Source organism: Arachis hypogaea, chromosome 18 (genome assembly GCF_003086295.3).
Source record: "Arachis hypogaea cultivar Tifrunner chromosome 18, arahy.Tifrunner.gnm2.J5K5, whole genome shotgun sequence".
In the NCBI taxonomy this organism is placed as follows: Eukaryota; Viridiplantae; Streptophyta; class Magnoliopsida; order Fabales; family Fabaceae; genus Arachis; species Arachis hypogaea.
The window spans coordinates 2836836-2858507 of NC_092053.1; the positions used below are offsets into that span (position 1 = coordinate 2836836).

Here is a 21672-nt window from a genome sequence, read left to right on the forward strand (position 1 = left end):
CTGCATCGGTGCCCGGATGTAGTGTTAAATGAGCAAGGGTTCTCGCGTTTTCGTGAACGGACGAGGGTAAATAAGTTAGTTCACAAAGTAAAAGGTAAAGGTCAGAGCGACAGAAGGTTGAGATTTGGGACATGGAACATAGGCACTCTAACAGGAAAGTCCATGGAGGTGGTGGACACCATGACAAGGAGGAAGATTAACATTATGTGCCTACAAGAAACAAAATGGGTTGCTGCGAAGGCTAGGGAGTTAGATACTTCTGGTTTCAAACTTTGGTATACAGGAAAGGTGAAGAATAGGAATGGGGTTGGAATAATTGTGGATAAGCAGTGGAAGAAGGACGTAGTGGATGTTAAGAGAGTGGGAGATCGGATCATCTCTATCAAACTTGTGGTGGAGGGAGGTGCTTTCCATGTGATTAGCGCCTATGCACCGCAAGTGAGTTCGGACGAACAACACAAGATAAGATTTTGGGAGGACCTAGAGAGTTTGGTTCAAGACATACCTTTGGGAGATAAGATTTTCTTAGGAGGAGATTTAAATGGCCATGTTGGGAGAGAAGTGACTGGATATGGGAATATTCACGGAGGCCATGGTCTTGGGGGGATCAATGCCGAGGATAAAACTATTTTGGACTTTTCCTCAACCTTTGATCTTCTAATCGCAAATACATGTTTTAAAAAGAGAGACGAACATCTTATAACCTATAAGAGTGGCATGACAAGCTCTCAAATTGACTTCTTCTTGTTGAGGAGAGTCGACCGAAAATTTTGCATTAATTGTAAAATTATTCCGGGAGAGAGTTTGACAACACAACATAGGGTGCTCGTCATGGATTTTCGCGTTGAGCAAAAGTTTAGGAAAAGACATCATACAAAGAACCCAAGAATAAGGTGGTGGCAGATGAAAGGTGAGGAACAAAGGAGCTTCTTAAGAAGGGTAGAAGAAGAGGCAAAGTGGGATGGGAATGGAAGCGCGGAAGAGATGTGGAGGGAGATAGCAGAAGTTATTAGAAGAACAGCAAAAGAAAGTTTTGATGAATCTAAAGGAATAGGACCAAGAGACAAGGAGTCCTGGTGGTGGAATGCGAGTGTACAAGATAAGATAAAGATAAAAAGGGAATGCTTTAAAGAGTGGTCTCTATGCCGCAACGCAGATAATTGGGAAAAATATAAGGTGGCTAAGAAAGAGACAAAAGTGGCTATAAGTGAAGCAAGAATAAGAGCATACGAGGGTTTCTACCAATCTTTGGGCACAAAAGAAGTAGAAAAAGGTATATATATAATCGCAAAGAGTCGTGAAAGAAGAACGAGAGATTTGGATCAGGTTAAGTGCATAAAGGATAAGGATGGAGATGTGTTGGCTCAAGAGGAGAAGATTAATGAAAGGTGGAAGAGTTACTTCTACGAGTTATTTAATGAGGGATAGAAGACTCTTCTGAGTCTTGGTCGGTTATGCACAAGAGAAGAAGATCAAAACTTTGACTACTATCGGAGGATCCGAGACTTCGAGGTAAAAGAGGCTCTAAAGCAGATGAAAAATGGCAGGGCAGTAGGACCTGATAATATCCCGATTGAGGTTTGGAAGGATCTTGGAGAAAAATGCATCAACTAGTTAACCAAGCTTTTTAATGAGATTTTAAGGTCAACGAAGATGCCTGATGAGTGGAGAAAGAGCACCTTGGTACCTATCTACAAGAATAAGGGGGATATACAAAGTTGCGGAAACTATATAGGAATCAAGCTTATGAGTCATACCATGAAGTTATGGGAACGGGTGATAGAACGGAGGTTGAGAAAAGAGACACAAGTAACAGAGAACCAATTTGGATTTATGCCAAGCATATCTACCACTGAAGCGATATACCTTTTAAAAAGGATAATGAAAATGTATCGTAGTAATAAAAAGGATCTACATATGGTGTTTATTGATTTGGAAAAAGCGTATGATAGAGTACCAAGGGAGGTCTTATGAAAGGTTTTAGAAAAGAGGAGAGTAAGGATCTCATATATTCGCGCAATTAAAGACATGTATGATGGGGCCACAACTAGTGTGAAGACTCAAGGTGGTGTGACAGAGGAATTTTCTATTGGTATATGATTACATCAGGGATCATCCTTAAGTCCATACCTTTTCACATTAGTCTTGGAAGTACTCACAGAGCACATCCAAGAGCCTGTGCCATGGTGCATGCTTTTTGCCGATGATATCGTCCTTATGGGAGAGTCAAGGGAAGACCTAAATAAGAAGTTGGAGTTATGGAGAAAAGCTCTAGAAGTGTATGGTCTACGCATAAGCCGTAGCAAGACGGAATATATGAAATGTAAGTTCAGTCTGAGAAGAGAAAACTCTAATATAGAGGTGAAGATTGGAGAAAATAACCTACAAAAAATTAAAAATTTTAAGTATCTTGGGTGCATCATACAGGATAATGAAGAGATTGAACAGGATGTAAATTATAGGATCCAAGCAGGTTGGTCAAAATGGCGGAGTGCATCTGGTTTTATATGCGACAAAAAAGTGTCTTTAAAACTTAAAAGTAAATTCTATCGCACCGCTATAAGACCGGCTATGCTTTATGGTACGGAGTGTTGGGCGGCTAAAGGGGAGCACGAATATAAGTTGAGTGTAGCAGAGATGAAGATGTTGAGATGGATGAGTGGTCATACGCATAGGGGTGGCAACGGGGCGGGTAGGGGCGGGTTTTTGCTCTACCCGACCCCGCCCCACCTTACAATAACCCGCATAAAACCCACCCCACTCCTACCCGCGGGTAGTAAATGGTTGAACCCTAACCCGCCCCGCCCCTACCCGCCCTTATAATTATTAAAATCTAATAAATAAAATTAAATTTCAAAATTTATTTAACCGTCATCACATTCATAACATAAATTAAAGTAAATTTTTAAATATGATACAATATTATCAATCATTTTACTAATTATTTTTCATATATTACACATATTATATATTAAAATTATATATTATATATATACCGGGGCGGGTAGTACCTAAACCCGGCCCCGTCCCGCCCCGCCCAAGAACCTGCCCCGCTAAAAACCCGCCCCGGTGCGAGGCGGGTAATTACCCGCCCTGAGCGGGTAGGGGCAGGGTGGGTACCCGCGGATTCGGGTGGAGTTGCCATCCCTACATACGCAATTGGATAAAATAAGGAACGAAGATATAAGGGAGAGAGTTGGAGTAGCACCCATTGTAGAAAAGATGGTTGAATCGCGTCTCAGGTGGTTTAGACATGTGAGAAGAAGACCGATAGAACATCCAGTCAGGAGGGTGGATGAGATGGAAGATGGATAAGGGGCGAAAGACAGAAGAAGACCTAAGAAGTCCATCTATGAGGTGGTCAAACGAGACCTACATGTAAACGGTCTCTCTGTAGACATGATACATGACAGAGCACAATGGCATCGTTTGATTTATGTAGCCGATCCCATTTAGTGGGACAAGGCTTTGTTGTTGTTTTATTCAATCTTTAAATTTATTATTTTAATTTTTTAATTAATCATGTTTCTGATTTCTAAGGAACCACTTTTTTTATTTAATTTATTATTATACTTGTTACCAGTAAAATTTGTAACCACTTACAATGTATTGATTTTTCACAAACTAAATTATAAAATTTGTAACAATTTTTTGTGCATTAAATTAGTGAATTTTTCAAAATAAATTAAACTCACTTCAATTTTTTTTATTCAAAATATTCACAACTCATGTCAAAAACACATCTAAAAGTAAATAAACAACATAAATATATCTAAAATTATATATTGACACCTCTAAATTATTGACATTGTGGTTCTAAATTGCATATTAGACAAAAAAAAATTAGATTTAAATCCACATCCAAAATTATAAGAATGCATTTTAAATATTTTATCAACACATGTAAAATTCATGTAATAAAAACGTATACATGGACATGAAAACATAATGAACAACATAAACACATCCAAAATTAAGTATTGACATATCTAAATTACATTAACATTACAACTTCCAAATTAAACATGAGTGCAAAAAAAAATTATAGTCGCAAACATTTAAAAGAACAAAAAAAACATAGACACTTTTAATATTATGCATAAATAAAAAAATAGAACATTTTATTAAACGAACAAAAAGGAATAACCAGAGATAGAAAAAGAGTACGACGCGAGGAAGAAGACAGGGGAAGACGAGCATCGACGGAAGAGGTGCGGGAGGAGGGGCGGTTGTGTGTGGCGCGATGGAGGAGACCAGGGATGGGGAAGTGCGCATCGATGGAGGAGGCACGAAGGTGTGTGCGCGTCGCTGAAAGAGGAGATCGTCGCGGAAGTGCGCGGCGCGAAAGAAGACGAAAGCAGCCACAGATGAGGAGGGAGAGGCACTGCAGCTTTGAATCTTTACGGAGAGAAGGTTTTACTTGTGAAAATCTGATTTGGAATATTTAAGATTTTATTTGGGATTTGTTAAGGTTTATAATATTTAAATTTAAAATTTTGAATTTTAATTTTAGTTAATCTAGTATAATAAAAAGGCTGAATAAAGGATCATTTTTAAAGGATATATAGTCGTATTGTTTGTTAGTTGGATAAGTTAATGTTCTGATTATGTAATAATTGTCTAAAAATTTATGTAATGCACATCAAAATTTTTGTGTTATGCATCAAGATTTTTGTATTGTACACCAAAATTGATGTATTATGTGTATTTCATTAGTATAGTATGCAAATTTTTGCATATAATACATACATATTTGCATATAGCACACAATTTTTTGCATTAGCACACAAATTTTTGTTACTATTTTATTAGTTAGATGAGTTAATATTCTAGGTATATAGTCCTCCAAAGAAAAAGATGAAGACGACCAGGACCATAATGATGATAATAAAGGAGGTTGTGGAGGAAAAAATTGAAAGAAAATTAAACAACAATAACATCAACAAAAACAAGAAGAAGAGACAGTGACGAGATGACGATAATGACATTGAAAAAAAAAAGTACGCAAAAAGAAGATAATGATAATAATAACAATAACGAAGGAGGAGGAAGAGGAGCGGTGGAAGCAAAGATGATCAACATAATAAAGAAGGAGAAAGAGGAGAAGAAAGAAGAACGTGGGAGGACTTAGTTAAAAACTTAGTTTAAAAATACTTGAATGTCTAGTATTTCTGATTTAACAAAATACTAAAATGAGACCTGCGCGATACGCATGGTGGTAAATTAATGATAGTATATAATAAATATTAAAAATTGCTATGTTTTGTAGAATTAAATTAAATATGCGTAAACTAATGTTAAATTTGAAAGGTGTTTTAGTTAGAATAATTTGTAGTACAAAAAATTTGGATGTTAGAGTTATATAAAGTGACATTTTTATTTGGTAGTTTGATTTTTACATTTATTTTAGTTGATGAACTTAGTCTTCTTATATGGCGCTCGTCCTCCTTTTTCTTTATTGGTTGTTGTTAGAGTTATTGTTTTCTTCTTTCTGTCGTAGGTGCTTGTGAATGCATGTTCTTTATGAATTATTGAGTTGTATGCACTTTTTATTGTATTATTTGTTTCATCTTTACATGTATATTCTTCTTTCGAAAATGTGTCTTGAATTTGTATGATTTTTTTCTTTAATCTTTTGATATATATGCATGCAGTTTTCCAATGACATCTACAATAAAAAGAACAAAGATGTGTAGATTTTTTTTTGAATAATTGAAATAGTATAAAGTGAAATTACCTGTTAATATTTTTCTTTGACCTACTCTATCACAATGTCTCAAGTGATACAAATTCAAAATAATGTTAGGAAATGTTTAAAATTGGATCTTTAATTTCTTTCACAACAGTTGTGAGTAAAAAGTTTGCTTTCATTGTACCTTTAATTAGGCTATACAAATCATTTGCATCTTCTATTTTCAAACTTTTGACTTTTCCTTCTTGTAACAAATGTTTAAATTTGTTCATCATATTTCTTTTCCTAATTACATGAAGAGGTGTTCCCCGCAGTGTTAGTAAATCATAATTAATAATTAGTTAAAAAAATGATTACATTTATTTTTTTTAAGAAAAGAAACAATGAATAGCATATTGAAAGAAGTATAATTTTAACATATTAAAATACAATTATATATAAAGTATTATAAAATAATATAAAAAGTATAAAAAGAAAAAATAATTAAAGTATTTTTTGTAAATTCAATTTAAAAATATGATAAATATGTTTGTTTTGTACCTTTTCATCTAATATAATCATTTCTAAGTAAAGAGGCTCATCTTCATTCGCGAACTTTGATAAACCTATTGTCTGTTTGTTTGGTGATATTGTCCAAAGAATGATGTTCCATTGAGCATCATTAATATAAGGATAGGATTCAATATCTTTGTAGGTTACAAATTTGGTTAAGTACTATTAATTTCTAATCATTGTCATTGGTAATTTTTCACTCTAATTTGTATATATTTCTATTACTTGTAGATTTTTTTGTATATATATATATTGCTGATTTGGAAATAATAGTTGATTTGACAAAAATTGAGTGGCCGATTCTAAAGTTTTGTGAAATAAGCAATATTGCTGCTGACATGACATTAATAGGAAGAGAAAAATATCTTAAAAGTAATGTGGATAAACTTATCTTTTTTAGTTTTATTTATTAAGAATATATAGATTTGTGCAATATTAGATTCTTTATAGTAAATAAAAAATTTAAATTAGATCCTTAATAATTACTTTTGTTCAAAAAAATACAAAATATTTTTAGAATATTTATTTTTATATTTTATATAGAATGAATTTTGAAATATTTTAAAAGAGAACATTTTAGGTTTATTATTTTTTTTTCTGAAAACTAACTATCAATAAGAATCATTTTAAAAATTTTATTTAGTATTAGAACATAATTATAAAATTTAAAATAATAAGTATAAAAATTTGGTGGAAGTGAGACAAATAACAAGATTATGATATTCTTAAATGAAAAGAATAAAAGATAGATTCTCCTGGTATATCTATCTAAAGTAAAATTACTTAAAACACCTCTATATTTAGGTCTACTTACATCATTATCATTAGTATAATATAGACTTAAAAGAAACTTCCAATTAATAGTTAATGGATTTAACTGATTTGTATTCTGAGAATATATATTAAAGTTACTAATAATAAAAATTTTAAATCTTTTTAATAAAATTTCTAACGCCTAAAATTTAGTATTCAGTATTCACAGACAATACACTACAATTTAAAGATATAGTAAAGAATTAAACAATTAAAATGTAAATCGCATCAAAAGTAAGAACTATAAAATATGTAATATGCACACAATGGACTTGTATATATATATATATATATGAGTCGAAGAATATAACATCTAAACAGACTATGAACACAGCAAAGTGTGTGATGCTACAAGATAAGTTACTGCTTTTTCTTGAGGACGAAGTTCTCCTCAGGTTGCTTTTCCCAAAAATAATTTGCAGCCTCTATCCATCGCGGATGAACCAAAAACCTCTTCTCTTTCACTGCCCACCGGGCCTTCTCAGTTCCGGCATCAGTAGCAACCACGTGTGTCACGGAGGGGTCAAGTTCCGTTAAACAAATGGCTCCCAACTGCTCAGCCATCTTCCGGAGTGATGGTAATGCTCCATGGAAGATACGGCTGAAAACAATCACGCATCCGCTCAAGACTTCCCTTCGAAGGGATTTCAAAACCTGGGGAAAATGAATTGATTGTAAAAACTAAACTAATTGACTAAAGTTTTACATTAGAATTACAAATTTGCAATGAAAAAGGATATATGACCATCATAACTACCTGCCTTACATCTCGTTCAGCAATATCTTCAAGTTCCTGCAAAAGATTCACCACCACACAATTTTAGCTTTATATTAGAGATATCAAACTATTTTTTTTTTTTTTCAGATTGACAAAGTGAAAAATGACATACATAAAAGAATTTGTAATGAATTTGTTTAAGAACTTGAAGGATTTTAGCAAGTGCTCCTTCAGCTTCATCTTCGTCACTCTTCAATTCAGCTAAAGATTTGCAATTGAAACCAAACTGCCGGCAACTTGAACCAAAAAAGTGGTATCTTTCCATCAGAATCAGATTATCTTTATGCTTCACCCATGCCTACATCATTAGCACCGACATTAAAATGGAAAGATCTTAGCACACATATGTCAAAGAAGCACTTGAATTAAGTAATTCAGCATTACTTGACAAGTGTCGATGCACTTACGTGTTCTGTATCATCAAGAATCACAACAGCACTTTCTTGCCCCAACACAATATCAAGACCCTTCTGATGCTTTTGAGTGCCATCATCTCGAGAAATCACCTTTGCATTGAAGTATTCTCCTTGAGGATCAAGCAGCTTAGCCATCTCTAATGCATAGGGTCGATCACCCATGGTGTATATGTACATCTCAAACATTTCACTTGCTTCTCTTAGAAATGTGCGGACAAAAGGCCTCAACTTGGTCATCATATGCATTTTGTCCAATTTGAAAAGGCTACTCTTGGAAACACCTAGTTGAGTTATTACATATAAGTTCAGAAATGCAACATAAATGAAGAGCCATGAAAACCCACGAGGCCAAGCACATAGCGTCAAATAAAGTAATCAACTAATAGTTGTTAGAAAATACACACATCATAAAATGAAGACTGCATGTGAGTCTAGATGACCCAAATTTAACAAAATACAAGAAATCAAGTTAGCAACATGCCAAACTATTCAACAATTTAAGAAATGCCAGTTTTAGGACATGACTTTAGTTTTATAGTGACACGCTATTCCAAAGATGATTATATATGCACCATAGTCCTTGCAATTGCAAAATAACAAGACATCTTTGTGTTTATCAACATAGTGACACACTAAACATGAAGAAATCATTCATATGTCCAGAAATTACCAAACAAAATCCAAAAAGTATATCATGCCAGCATAACAATATTTGACAAACAGATATTCTGATCAGAACACAGCAGAACTATAGCATGCATCTAGCATTCACATTGAACATCAGGGTCTTTGATATAAAAAATACATATCAACAGCAAAGCACATCGAATGACAGATACCTCCAACAGAATCTGCCTGGGGAATTAAATGCAACTCTTCAGAGTTTAAATGAGCAAGATGAGTGGAATTTAACAGAGTGTGATCTAAATCGAGGATCAAATAGAGCTTTCTACGACTACGCAGATTATTCGCATCTGTACTGCGCAGTCTAGATATCTCCTGATCATGAAGTCTCAGTCCCTGCAAATACAGAAAATTTCCATCACTAAGTTTTTGTGAACCAACTCAACCACATGGCTGATAAAAACCATGAAAAGGAATATAGGATTTCAGATATCCTAAGACTACGAAATGTATGTGCAGTTCAAAATCCACTAACTTAATAAATGTAAATACCTATAAATCATAAAGAAGGAATTAACATGGAGCCTCAACAATCTAACTTGGACCTGATTCATTGTTTGTAAACTTATTGAATACACTAGCATATTATGTTTTATTTATATTAGGGACAATTATTTCAAATACACTAGCCAAATTTGTAAATCTACAAACTATTGTGCATCATTCCTTCTGAGATGTGCATACCTTGTGTATGTAGCCAAATGTCACACCAGATTCACCATCCAACTTTTTCCCACAACGTATACACATGTCTCCAAATGAACCAGGATGTGTACACACATCTTCTACAGATTCTTCTGCAATAACAAAAAAAAAAAAAAAGCAAAAGCTACAGCACTTCCAAGAAAAGATAGTGACTAAACATTTAAAATTACCTAAATTCTGTTTCACACTTCCTTCTGAAGTAGACTCCTCAGTTTCCTCGTCACTTTCAAACTTGCGCCTTTTTATTCTGCTTTAAAATTCATTGATTAAAGATATTTACTTGAACATCAGAGTATTTAGCCCTCTAATGAATCATGACCTGATATATGAATATGTCTTACGGAACATATACCTAATCCACAGCAATTAATTTGTGAAATTAACATATAAATTGTAACAGCTATAATAATGATTACCTGACACTTTCCAGCTCATCTTGATTTTCAACTTCTTTATCGGATGACGCATCTGGCAAACTTGCAGCTAATGCTTCATCAAGATAGGCAATGAAGTCATCACTACTGGATGAATGTATCGGAGAGTCTGGTGCACCACTCATCTGCATCCAATAAACCAAATTACAAAGTAAAACCCATAAACAAAGAGATTCCACGAAACAGAACCAAATGGCAAAATATAACAGGACATCACACAGCAGCTAGATTCATAGAAAGCCAAGTGTAAACACAGATAATCTTCAAAGGCAACAAAGACCTACCATAAGATATAACAGTTCAACCACTCACGTATCTCTGCCTATTAGGACAAGGAATTTCATGACATGTATTGCAAATCATTCACCCAAGTGAAGTGGGGTAAAAAAAACAACAGTCTCGAATAAAAGTTTAAAATAAAATGCAAACCAACCCACCAAGCAACCACATTTCTATAATGCCAATCTGAAGATAATTATGCCCAAAAATACAAAATAACAGTGATACGATAGCATGAAGTACATGAAATATGAATGAATAACAATCCATAAACTATATCCAATGAGTAATTTAAGGTTCTGAAAACCGAACTGGTCATCGAACTGCTCTAGTTACTGGTTCACTGGTTCATAGGTTCAACCGGTTCGACCGTAGTTGAACCGAAAAACCGTTTTATAATAAAATAATCATTAGAACATTTCTTAATATCTCCACCTATCTTCGCCAAATGCTTTTTCATTCTATTAATTCCCCCACCCCCAAAAGTACTCAGACAAATTCCCCCATCCCCAAAAGTACTCAGACAAAATAAGCATTGGTAATGCGGTTTTTCATTTATATTTTGTAAAGCAACATATCTCCAAGCAAGATCAGTTTTTCCTTGAACATTAGAAGTATGTGATTGACTTTCGTTAGATCCGGGAGGAAGAGAAGGTTCATTCGAAGCCGAGTTATTCTCAGCATTATTATTCCTAGGTTCTTGGTTGATACTCTCATCCATACCTAAACATTACCAGCAATCCAAAATGATTTTTTCCAATTACAATTTACAATATCACAACCCACTCCAACCCAATAATCTCAAGTTCACAACAAACAACAAAATTCAGTTCTGTAAAAGAAAAATCAGCTCAGTAAACAATTATTAAACAAAGTTCACAGTTCAGTTCACAGAGCTTCACAGACTTCACTCTTCACAGTTCAGTATCACTAATTATCAGTATATCAGAATTCAGACTGGCTTCATAGATTCAAACAATTATTCAATCATACTCATTAGGGAGACAGAGACACGCAACAGTTATTCAATCAAACAATCATTGTAACAAGGGACAGAGACAAGAAGCAGAGTGACCAAGACGCCTTCAGTTCACAGTTCAAAAATTACCTGGAAGCTCGAAGACGCCTTCAACAGAGCATGCAAGAGGGAGACAGAGACACCGAGTGACCAAGACAAGGAGCAGTGGTGGAGCACCTTCGAACCGAGTGACCAACAGAGCTAGGGACGGCGGCGGCGTGGCTGCACGACGGAGGCTTCGACGTTCCCACGGTGGTGGCTGCGCGATGGAAGGGGAGGAAGCTTGCAAAGTCTAAGCATTATTTTCAGAACCAGTTTTCAGAACATTATTTTCAAAGTCTAAGCATCTAAATTAATTAAGTAAAGAAGGCAGGAGAAATTTAATAAAAGAAAAAATCCGAAAATTTACCTCATGGAAATCACTACTAGGGGAATGAGTAAAATTTATCAGCTCGCCATGGGAAGTGGGCTCGGAGTGATGCAAAAGGGTGAGGAGTTGGCTAGGTTCCACGCAATCAATTTCAAAGTCTGAGCATCTAAAAAATTTCGACATCATTACAGCAGCAACAATCAACAATCAACAAAACCACCTCGTATTCATAATCAGCAAAACCAATTCATAAACTAATTCAACACTCAGCAAAATCATTCATAATCAGCAAACCCATTCATAAACCAATTCAACAATAAAATTAACAACGACGACTTTTTGACCATTTCAGCATTCCAAGTTGAACCTCTGCCATATTCTAATCAGATTCATAAATCAAACAACAATAAAATTAACAGAAATAACATCAATGAATCAACTATTGATGGGTGTGGCATCAGTAGCATCATTGTTTAGAGACACACCTGAACCGAATTAGGGATTTAATCGGCAACCATAATAGGTCTTTCTCCACCGATTCGAGGGGGAGAACCCTAGCTTCAGCCTCAGCGGCAGGAAGTACAGCTGCAGGAAGAGAGGCAAGACGCGAGCACTGGAGCACAGCAGGCGTTGGGTGCAGTGATGGCGGACGAGCAGAATAGGAGGCAGAGGGAGCAAGACCGCTGGCGATGAGCACGCTAGGGACGACGAGTCGGAGGAGAATTTTAATCCGTCCCGCCTCGCTTAATGAGGCGATTTTGAATTTTTTTTTTTTTTTTTTTCATAGCAGATTGATGGATTAAGTTTGTCCATTTTTTATTTTTTATTAATAAATTATTAAATATTAAATAATATATAATTTTTTAATTATTTTAATAAATTTATAATTTTTTAAAATATAAAAAAATTATAATTTTTAAATTCACAATTATTAAAGTCTTTATAATTTTAAATATATAATAAATATAAGGTTTAATTACTTTGTTGGTCTCTATAGTTTCGCAAAATTTTCAATTAGGTCCTTATATTTTTTTTCCTTTTAATTGGGTCCCTGCACCAAATGAAGGGAAAGTCTAGGGGCCAGCAACTTTGTTAAATTCTGGCCAGCATGTAACCAGCAAAAAAAAGTGAGCCATTGGATGAAATCTTACACCAATCTCATACCATTAAAACCATCTTGATGGCTATTTGATGGCTACAAAGCACAAAAATTGTTGGCCCCTAGCATTCCTTATTTTCAATTAGGTCCCTCTTTATAATAATTGACTTAATTATATAGGGACTTAACTAAAAAAAAATTGATACAGGAATTCAAATAAAAGAAAAAAAATGCAAGGACTCAATTGAAAAAAAATTGGTACAGGGACCCAATTAAAAAGAAAAAAAGTATAAGGACCTAATTGAAAATTTTGCGAAACTATAGGGACCAATAGAGTAATTAAACCTAAATATAATCATCAACCTAATTTTTTGAAACAAAATAATAAAACTAACATTATAAAAAGTAAAACATTATCCAAAACATATAATTAAACATCTTTAAGTCTCTAATCAATTAAACATAGAATATAATCTAAATTATAACTTAAAATATCTTCAATTATCATCTTTAATTACAAAAAATGTTGTCCCGTCCCGCCGAAACCCGAAAAAGCCTGTCGATTTTTGTCAGGTTTTTTTCTTATTCGCTCCCTTGATATATTCAGACTTATCTCATGGTCAATTTACCAGTTTTTCGATCCAACCGACGGATCGGTCCGATTCTAACAACTACAATATTTATGTATTTCTTGTCAGGAAAGACACAGAAACACTAATAAGAGACAACTTATTTTTTATTTTTTCTTTCATTATTCTCATCAATTTTTCATAATTATATTTTTATCGCTATATTTTTCTTCTCAAATTTTTTGTATGAAAAAAAAGAGCAAATTAAAATTTTATAATTTGTTTAAGTTTATCACCAAACAAAATACAAAAATGAGTTAATAGTTAAATTCGTCCCTAAAAGATCACCTATTTTTCAAATTAGTCATCAAATAATTTTTTTAGTCATATTAGTTTTTGAAAGATAAAAACGTAAGTCAAATTGATCATTTCGTTAGTTAGATGATGACGTGTTACATTAAGTGCCACGTGACATGATGACATGTTAGGTTAATGCTACGCGTCACAAGATGATTGGTTGATGTGTCAAGTCAGTGACACCTAGCACATCATGTGTCACTTGACATGTAAAAAAGTTATTTATACTCAATTATAGTTCTTAAAAATTCAAATGTAAGTCATTTTCATTCCTAAAATTTTAAAAAATTAATCAAATTAATTCTTATATAATTTTTTTTTCATAATATTAAATTTAAATTTTTTTTATAATACTAATTTTAATATTATTTTTAGATCTTAATAAACAATATTCTCTTTGTATAAAATAGTAAAAATAATTAAATTATTATAAACTTATTTGTTATTTATATTTTAAAATTTTACATAAAATAATAAAAATTAAGGAACTCAATAATAATAAAAATTAAGGAACTCAATAGTAATTAGACTACAAAATACATACTATTTGATACAATAAACCTAAACTTATTATGTATGAATTCTCACATTACTATTAAACAAGTAGCTGTCTCTTCTCTTACAACATGACAAATTATATTGAGGTCTAAAATTTCCCAGATCAGAGAACAATTACAACTGTTTTAATAGTGACATTTTTAAAATTTAGAATTTTAATTAATGTTATCAGCAGAAAAATCAGAAATTAATTGCAAATATTAACAGTCAAATAATAAAAAAAACACCAATTTTCTTTCTATAGTTCAATTTAGCCATTAATCAAGAATAAAGTACAAAAAAAAAAAAAAAACATAAGAAGGATGATTGTACAAGATATAATAATACATATATACTCGATAACTATGTACACATTGTTGGCATCCTTGTAAGAATCATAAAATTTGACTAGATGTTTATGGCCAGATAGAGCTTTTAATAGCTTCACCTCTCTACGAACATCTTCAATTGCTGTTGCCATGGTCGTCTGCGACAAGTCACATACATGTTGATTCAAATATTTATTCATAAGTCATAACATTTAATCTTTTATGATAGGATGAAGTGAAATAAAATAAACCATAGCTACATAAACATCTAAAATATTTAACCTGAATAAGTATAACACATGTATTTTGAGACATATTCTAGCGTTTGGTGGAAAGACAAAAACCGAAAGATTGAGACTGAGAGACAGAGATTAAGAGACAGAAATTGAAATAAATTTTAATATTCTATTTGGTGCAAAGTAGGAGACAGAAATTGAAACAATAATGAAACTCTAATTTAATTTGTACAAAGAATAAAATTAGAATTAATTAATTGAAATGAGGATATTTTAGGTATAAAATGTTATTAAAGTTTCAGTTTTTATTTCTAAAAATTTTAGTCCACTGTGTCTTTATTTTTTGGAGGTAGTGAAATATTGAAATTTTAAGAACAAAGACAAAAATTTTAGTATTAATCTCTGAACCAACAAATATGATATTGAGTCTCAGTCTCTCAATCTCTGTCTCAATACCTCAAAACAAACGCTACCTAAGATATTTCATGAAGTATGGGACAGAAGGACTTGCTCCAATTGTTATGTAATTTGCAAATACAATAACTGTGCAAGTTCAACACAAACAGAAATTTCGAATAATTTTGAAGAGTTCTAAATATTCTCTTTTTTGTACCCTAAAATTTAAAGTTTAAAAGGAAAACATAGGTATTTTAGAATCTATAGAATGATCACATATAAAGAAAAAGATCAGATGAATAGTTAAAATAAATATCAATGTCTAAATTTTCAACTCAAAATTAAGATGGATCAACTTACGTTTAAGACCTCTTGTAAGACAAATTTATTATTATTACCTAGCTACCAGTCTACAACTACAATTAGTCCTTTGATTATTCATGGTTAATTTTATAGTGTCTATTATTTAGTATTTAATTTTTGTTTATTTATTTTTTAATTTTAAATATTTAAAAATGATTTATTTTATATTTTAAATTAAATATTAATTTTTAAATTTTTTACTAGTTAAATTATTTTTTAAACATCATAATAATCACCTCAAATCGTTATTAATCACTGTGTGTATAGCATATGCTAAACTTTTTTCAAAAAAGAATTATATTATATTAAGAAAAAAAGACAGATAGGTTCTGACTTTTAAAATTTTTGACAAATATATTCCTGACAAAATTTAAATATAAAAAAGTCCCTGACTTTAATAAACGGAGGACAATTTAGTCTTTCCGTCTATTTGTCTCTCATACACCAAACGGAACTGGCTGACGTGGCTGAAACGGTGTCCAGATGTTCGTTACGGTGTCACGCTGAAAGGGGAATAAAGTTCGAATGACAAATAAGTCCTTGACGTCATTTTACAAGTTCGAAGGACAAATAGGTCCTTGAGAATTTTTTAAAATGACGTCAAGGACTTATTTGTCCTTCGAACTTTATTCCCCTTCCAGCGTGGCACCGTAACAGACACCTGGACACCGTTTCAGCCACGTTAGCCAGTTTCATTTGGTGTATGAGAGGCAAATAGACGAAAAAACTAAATTGTCCTCCGTTTATTAAAATCAGGAACTTTTTTGTATTTAAATTTTGTCAAAAATATATTTGTCAAAAATTTTAAAAGTCAGAACCTATCTATCTTTTTCCCTTATATTAATCCTTAATAAGTACAACAATAAGCATCTATAAAAATTATAAACACGGGTTTTGCACGTGCATAATCAATTATATATCTACTTAACTAAGTAATATAGCACTACTAACATTTAATTAGTCTCATCACAACCAATATTTTTTCACATAATAATATTACAAAAATATAAATCTTTTAAATTACAATAATTTTATCTTGATATTATAAATTATAATAAAAAAATTATAAAATTAAATTATTTTTATAAAAAGATCATATAAGTCTAAAGGATAAAAATTTTTATTGACTAAAAAAATTAAAATTTTTAAAAAATTAAATAATAAATTTATAATTATTATTTTTATGTGAAAAAATTTAATTTTTTAATAATGATTAATCTTAAATTTATTATTTAAAACTTAAAAAATTAATATATATATTTTTATATTTGATTAATTGTTAAATCTATTACACAAATAAAAATAATTATTTTTTGTGTTTGTTATTTAAAAATAATATTTTTTCTCTATATATATAAAAATATAATTAAATATTAGTATAAATAAATTTATATTGATATTTATAAAATTAATTTAAAATTATTTTTCTTAAAATAATTAAATCTTGATTCTAATTATTAATTACAATATTAGTATTCTCTCTAAATTATATGTAATTAATTTTAAAAAGAAGAGAAATAAAAATATAGATTAGAAATATAAGCGATAAAAATTAAAAACTAAATAAAAAAATAAAAAAAGTATGCATATAATAATAATATATGTTTAATGAATAATGTTATGAAATTATTTTTTAATTATATTTCACTACAAATTTAATACATTCCTTATAATTTTATAAATTTATTTGAATGATATTATTTTATTAATTTTTTTTGTGTAGAATAAAAAAGTAGAGAGAAATAGATAATGAGATAGAAAAGAGAGAGAAAGATAAAGAATAAGAAGACGAGGAAGTTTGTTAATTTTGGAGAAAAATATTTATTTTAATGGTAATAAAATAATTAATATCTCGTGATACATTTTGGTTTGTCAATTTAGTAATAATATAAAATACAATTATAAGTTATATATAGAATGAAAATGGTAGAGAGAAATAGAAATGGAAAGAGAGGTAGAAAAGAAGATGAAAGAAGAGACTTTATTAATTTTAGAGAAAAATATTTTATTTATATTTTATTAAAAAAATATTGTGCGACACATTTAATTCTATTAGTTGTTAAATTTGTAATCTAATATAGTTATATTTTAATTTTAATTGTAATTAGAATAGAATATCATATTTATTTTTATTGTCAAATTTATAATTAGTCAACGATAATACATATACACTAAAATTAATCATCTTAAATATATATTAAAATATAAAATATATAATAAAAATGAGTTAAATAAAATATATATATAAATATATAATATCTGATTTTGATAGTTAATTTTAATATATAAATAATATTAATTTTTTATATAAAAATATTACGTAAACAGATTAAGTTTTTAATTAGTTTTTTTTTTCAAATAAAGTTATTTTTTCCCTTTTTCGTCTGTTCTTAGCAAATTAAAGCAATACAGAACATACAATTTTTTTAAAAAAATATACAAAGTTTCAAAAAATAATAATACAAAAATATGTATAAATGACATAGAGATTAAATTATATATAAATTACAAGAATTCTACAAAAATAACAGAAAAAAATATGTTAAAGCAATATAAATAAGAGGAAAGAAAGAAAAAAAAAAGAAAAAGAAAAAAGACTACACAGATAAAAGGAGAAGAATAAGAGGAATTAGAAGAAGAAGAAGGAAAAAAAAAGATAAAAACAGAATAAATAATAAATTAAAAGAAAAAAAAGAAAGAAGAAGAGATAGAAAAAAAAAACATTTTTTTTTTACTAAAAAAAATCACTTAACATAACAGAGAATCACATGAAAATCTGAGTCATTAATATAAAAAGAAAATTAAGATTAAAAAAGATAACTAACTATTAATTAAGAAAAAACTACTTTGCAATCTTTTCAATTTTAGTTATTACCATGGCAGAAATAGAAAAAGGGTTACCTTGAAGCGAGAGATGTGGTAAAATGCTCCCTTATTGTGCTGCACTCTGGTCAAATTAGCCATTTCTTTATGTGCATATATATATATATATATATATATATATATATATATATATATTTGGCGGGAAACGTGTGTCATCAACAATGGCAGGTATTCCCAATTGTTTAACATAGACTTCTCTGTCAGTCACTGAGACTCTCACTTATCTTATTAATTATTTGTTATAATCTTTTCTCTCTTAAATTTTTGGATTCATATGGCTTCTCTGCACGCAGGATATATAATTATTGATGATAATAAGTTATTAATTTATATAGATTGAATGTTAATCTGACAAACACACACATATATACACCTAATGGAATCGTTCGTCTATCTATATATAGCGGCGCTTAATAATTTTTACACTAAGTCTTCTGATCTCAGTCAAACATACATTTTATAATTATAGGGTGCATGCACGCATGACATAAATGTGAGATTCTCTCATGAGTAATGAAATTTCTCTTATGAATCCCTAAATTATTAACAATACTTTTTTTTTTATCACAGTTATACATACATATCTTTCTTCATAGTGAGGGAATATAATTTATCTATAGAATCTACTAACAATAGTAGAAGTGGCAGTTTCATTTATTGAAGGATGATGATAGTAGTTCTATTAAATATTTTACTACTCTCAGCATTCTTTTATGATATTTTTTGGTCCAATAAACTAAAAATTAATTTATAAATTAAAGTTTTATTTGTCATTAGTCAATAAATTTTGCATATACGAAGTAAAATTCAAATTTGAAACTTGCTTTGAGTAGAAAATTAGTAAACTAATTACTAACTCAATCCAAATTAATTTTACTACTGCACTAAGCGTGAGATATTAGTCACACATATTGGGCCTGTGGCTCCTATCAAACGAAAATATTAGTAACACATTGGAAAAAAGATAAGTAAAGAGTGGACAAAATATTTAATAAAATTAATCTTTAATTTATAAAAAATAACTTAATTATATAGATATAAATATAACAATAAGAACAACATTTTGCAATTTATTCAAGGGATAGATGTTATGCTATGATGTACGAACATTGACATGGATACGAGACATGACACGACATAGAACGTACTGACATGCGAATTTTAAAATTTTATAAGACATGAGAACATACATACATATAAAATATAAAGTATTTTTATATAAATTGTAATGATATTTTGATATTTTATTATATTAAAATATAAATTAATTTTTTAAATTATTTTTTATGTCTTATTTTAATTATATCAAGTATTTAAAATATTTTTTTGTTTAATAAATAATAATATGTACTGTATTTAAATTTATTTAAATAATATATGTTAAGAATAAGACCAGACATGTAATGGTATTTAAGTGTGTCCAAATATGTCCGAAGAAGAATTTTTTATTTTTTATTAAAATACAGCAGCAAACACGCGTATCAGACGAATATTTATACAAAATATGTCAATAAATATCGTATCTAAAATGCGTCCAGTATACAGTAATATAACTCAACAAAGTATCTATGTTTCCTATGCTTCATAGATGTCTACTATGCTTAGCCTATAGAATAACTTAAAACAAGAAAAAAAAAACAAAAAATTATATATAAAGTTCATATTATTAGAAATTTATTATAAAAATAAAATAAAAATAAAAAAAATTGGTGAGAGATATATCTGTGAGATATTTGTATGTGGTACTCCAATTGCGTGCGTTACGAGATCCAAGCCTAGGTTGAAACTTGTCCCACACTAGACGTCTACAACTTGAACATTCCACATAAAAAAATTTAGCTAGCTATAGCAAGCAAACCTATTATTAGACATTCCATAAAAATAAAATATTTAGTAATATATATGCCATGTTCTACAATCATTTTTCATTCAGATATATTAGATCAGGATCAGAAGTAGATATGCTAATGTTATTACTGTTCATACATTAGACGATAGATATGGTTAATTGATCATATCATCACAAGATCTGTCCTAGATTATTTGAAATAATGAACCCAAATCAAATCAGAATAGAATACAACCTTCTTCTAACGTGTGCTTGTGGGACATCAAAACCTGACCACGCACCCTAATAATAAGTATTTAATTAATTAATTAATTAATCTCTTGCTTAGTGGGGTTTTGACCGGTTCGAAAACCGAGTGGGTGGTCAACAGATTTTTACTTGGGCGTAACAAACGAAATCCTTCATTATTCGAATTATTAACATTACATCGTTATTAATTTATTATTATTCTTATTATTAACAATTTTAATTTTTTTTAAAAAAATTGATATATGGAACACAGCTTAGCTTTGTGTTATATATTTTGAAGGAGGAGTAATTTTTACTCTTAGTTAGAGTACTTTTAATATTTAATATGTCGGATTTTTGTAATATAAAATTGCATGTCCGTACCCATGCATCTTCAACACATGCAGGACTCGGGGATCCACAAATTGGGTAAATATTATTTCGTAATCTTCACATACAACTAACCCTAATGCATTACTTCAATTCATCTCTATATATATTTGCACATTATTTGAGTTGTTTATTATTATTCATTTAAAAGAAAAAACAAAAGTGTTGGTAGAGAGAGAAGGTCGGTTGTTAGTGTTAATTAACTTTACGTAGAGTCGTCGATTTTGATAGTAAGAGATGATTTGCAGAGTGTGGGAATGCTGGGCTTTCGGGAGTCATTTATTTCGTAGAACGAGGACGTGAGTTCCAATAAACCAAGTGGGAAGACACACACCCACTCTACATTCATTTTCAAATAAATATCTAATACATACTCACTATTTGCTTTCTCTTTTTTAATTTATTCTTAAAAATTAATTTTATCATTTTCATTCTATTTTTTTTCTAGAAATTATGTAAAAGTAAATAACATTTCTTTGATTAAACATGCTCTAAACTTTTGCCTTCTAGCTTACATATTAATACTTATTTTATTAATTACTTGTTAAGTTTTTGACAGATTTTTAAATGTATGTATTCCAATAGTAAAGAGTAACTATAGCCATTTTTTTAGATAAAAATGAAAAAATGATAGGATTTAACACTCACACAAAAAGATAATTTAAGATAGTGTTTATTTTAGAATATTAAAATTA

General features: G+C 30.2%; 1 protein-coding gene across 8 annotated transcripts; it reads right to left on the reverse strand.

Moving 5' to 3' along the window:
- Window positions 1-7315: 7315 nt before the first annotated feature.
- Window positions 7316-12554, reverse strand: LOC112771840 (RNA polymerase II C-terminal domain phosphatase-like 4). 8 transcript variants are annotated; one of them, XM_072225739.1, is made up of 11 exons: window positions 12227-12554; window positions 11781-11907; window positions 11462-11663; window positions 10057-10199; window positions 9811-9887; window positions 9620-9732; window positions 9091-9271; window positions 8243-8532; window positions 7948-8133; window positions 7815-7850; window positions 7316-7711 (listed from the first exon to the last, which is right to left on the reverse strand). In XM_072225739.1, the coding sequence occupies exons 4-11, from the start codon at window positions 10197-10199 to the stop codon at window positions 7418-7420; spliced, it is 1320 nt and encodes a 439-aa protein (XP_072081840.1). In that variant the 5' UTR covers window positions 11462-11663; window positions 11781-11907; window positions 12227-12554; the 3' UTR covers window positions 7316-7417. The 8 variants fall into 8 exon arrangements, with proteins under 8 accessions (XP_072081840.1, XP_029151022.1, XP_072081841.1 ...); XM_029295189.2 differs by having other exon boundaries at window positions 9811-9890; XM_072225740.1 differs by having other exon boundaries at window positions 11781-11899; window positions 12227-12494.
- Window positions 12555-21672: the final 9118 nt, after the last annotated feature.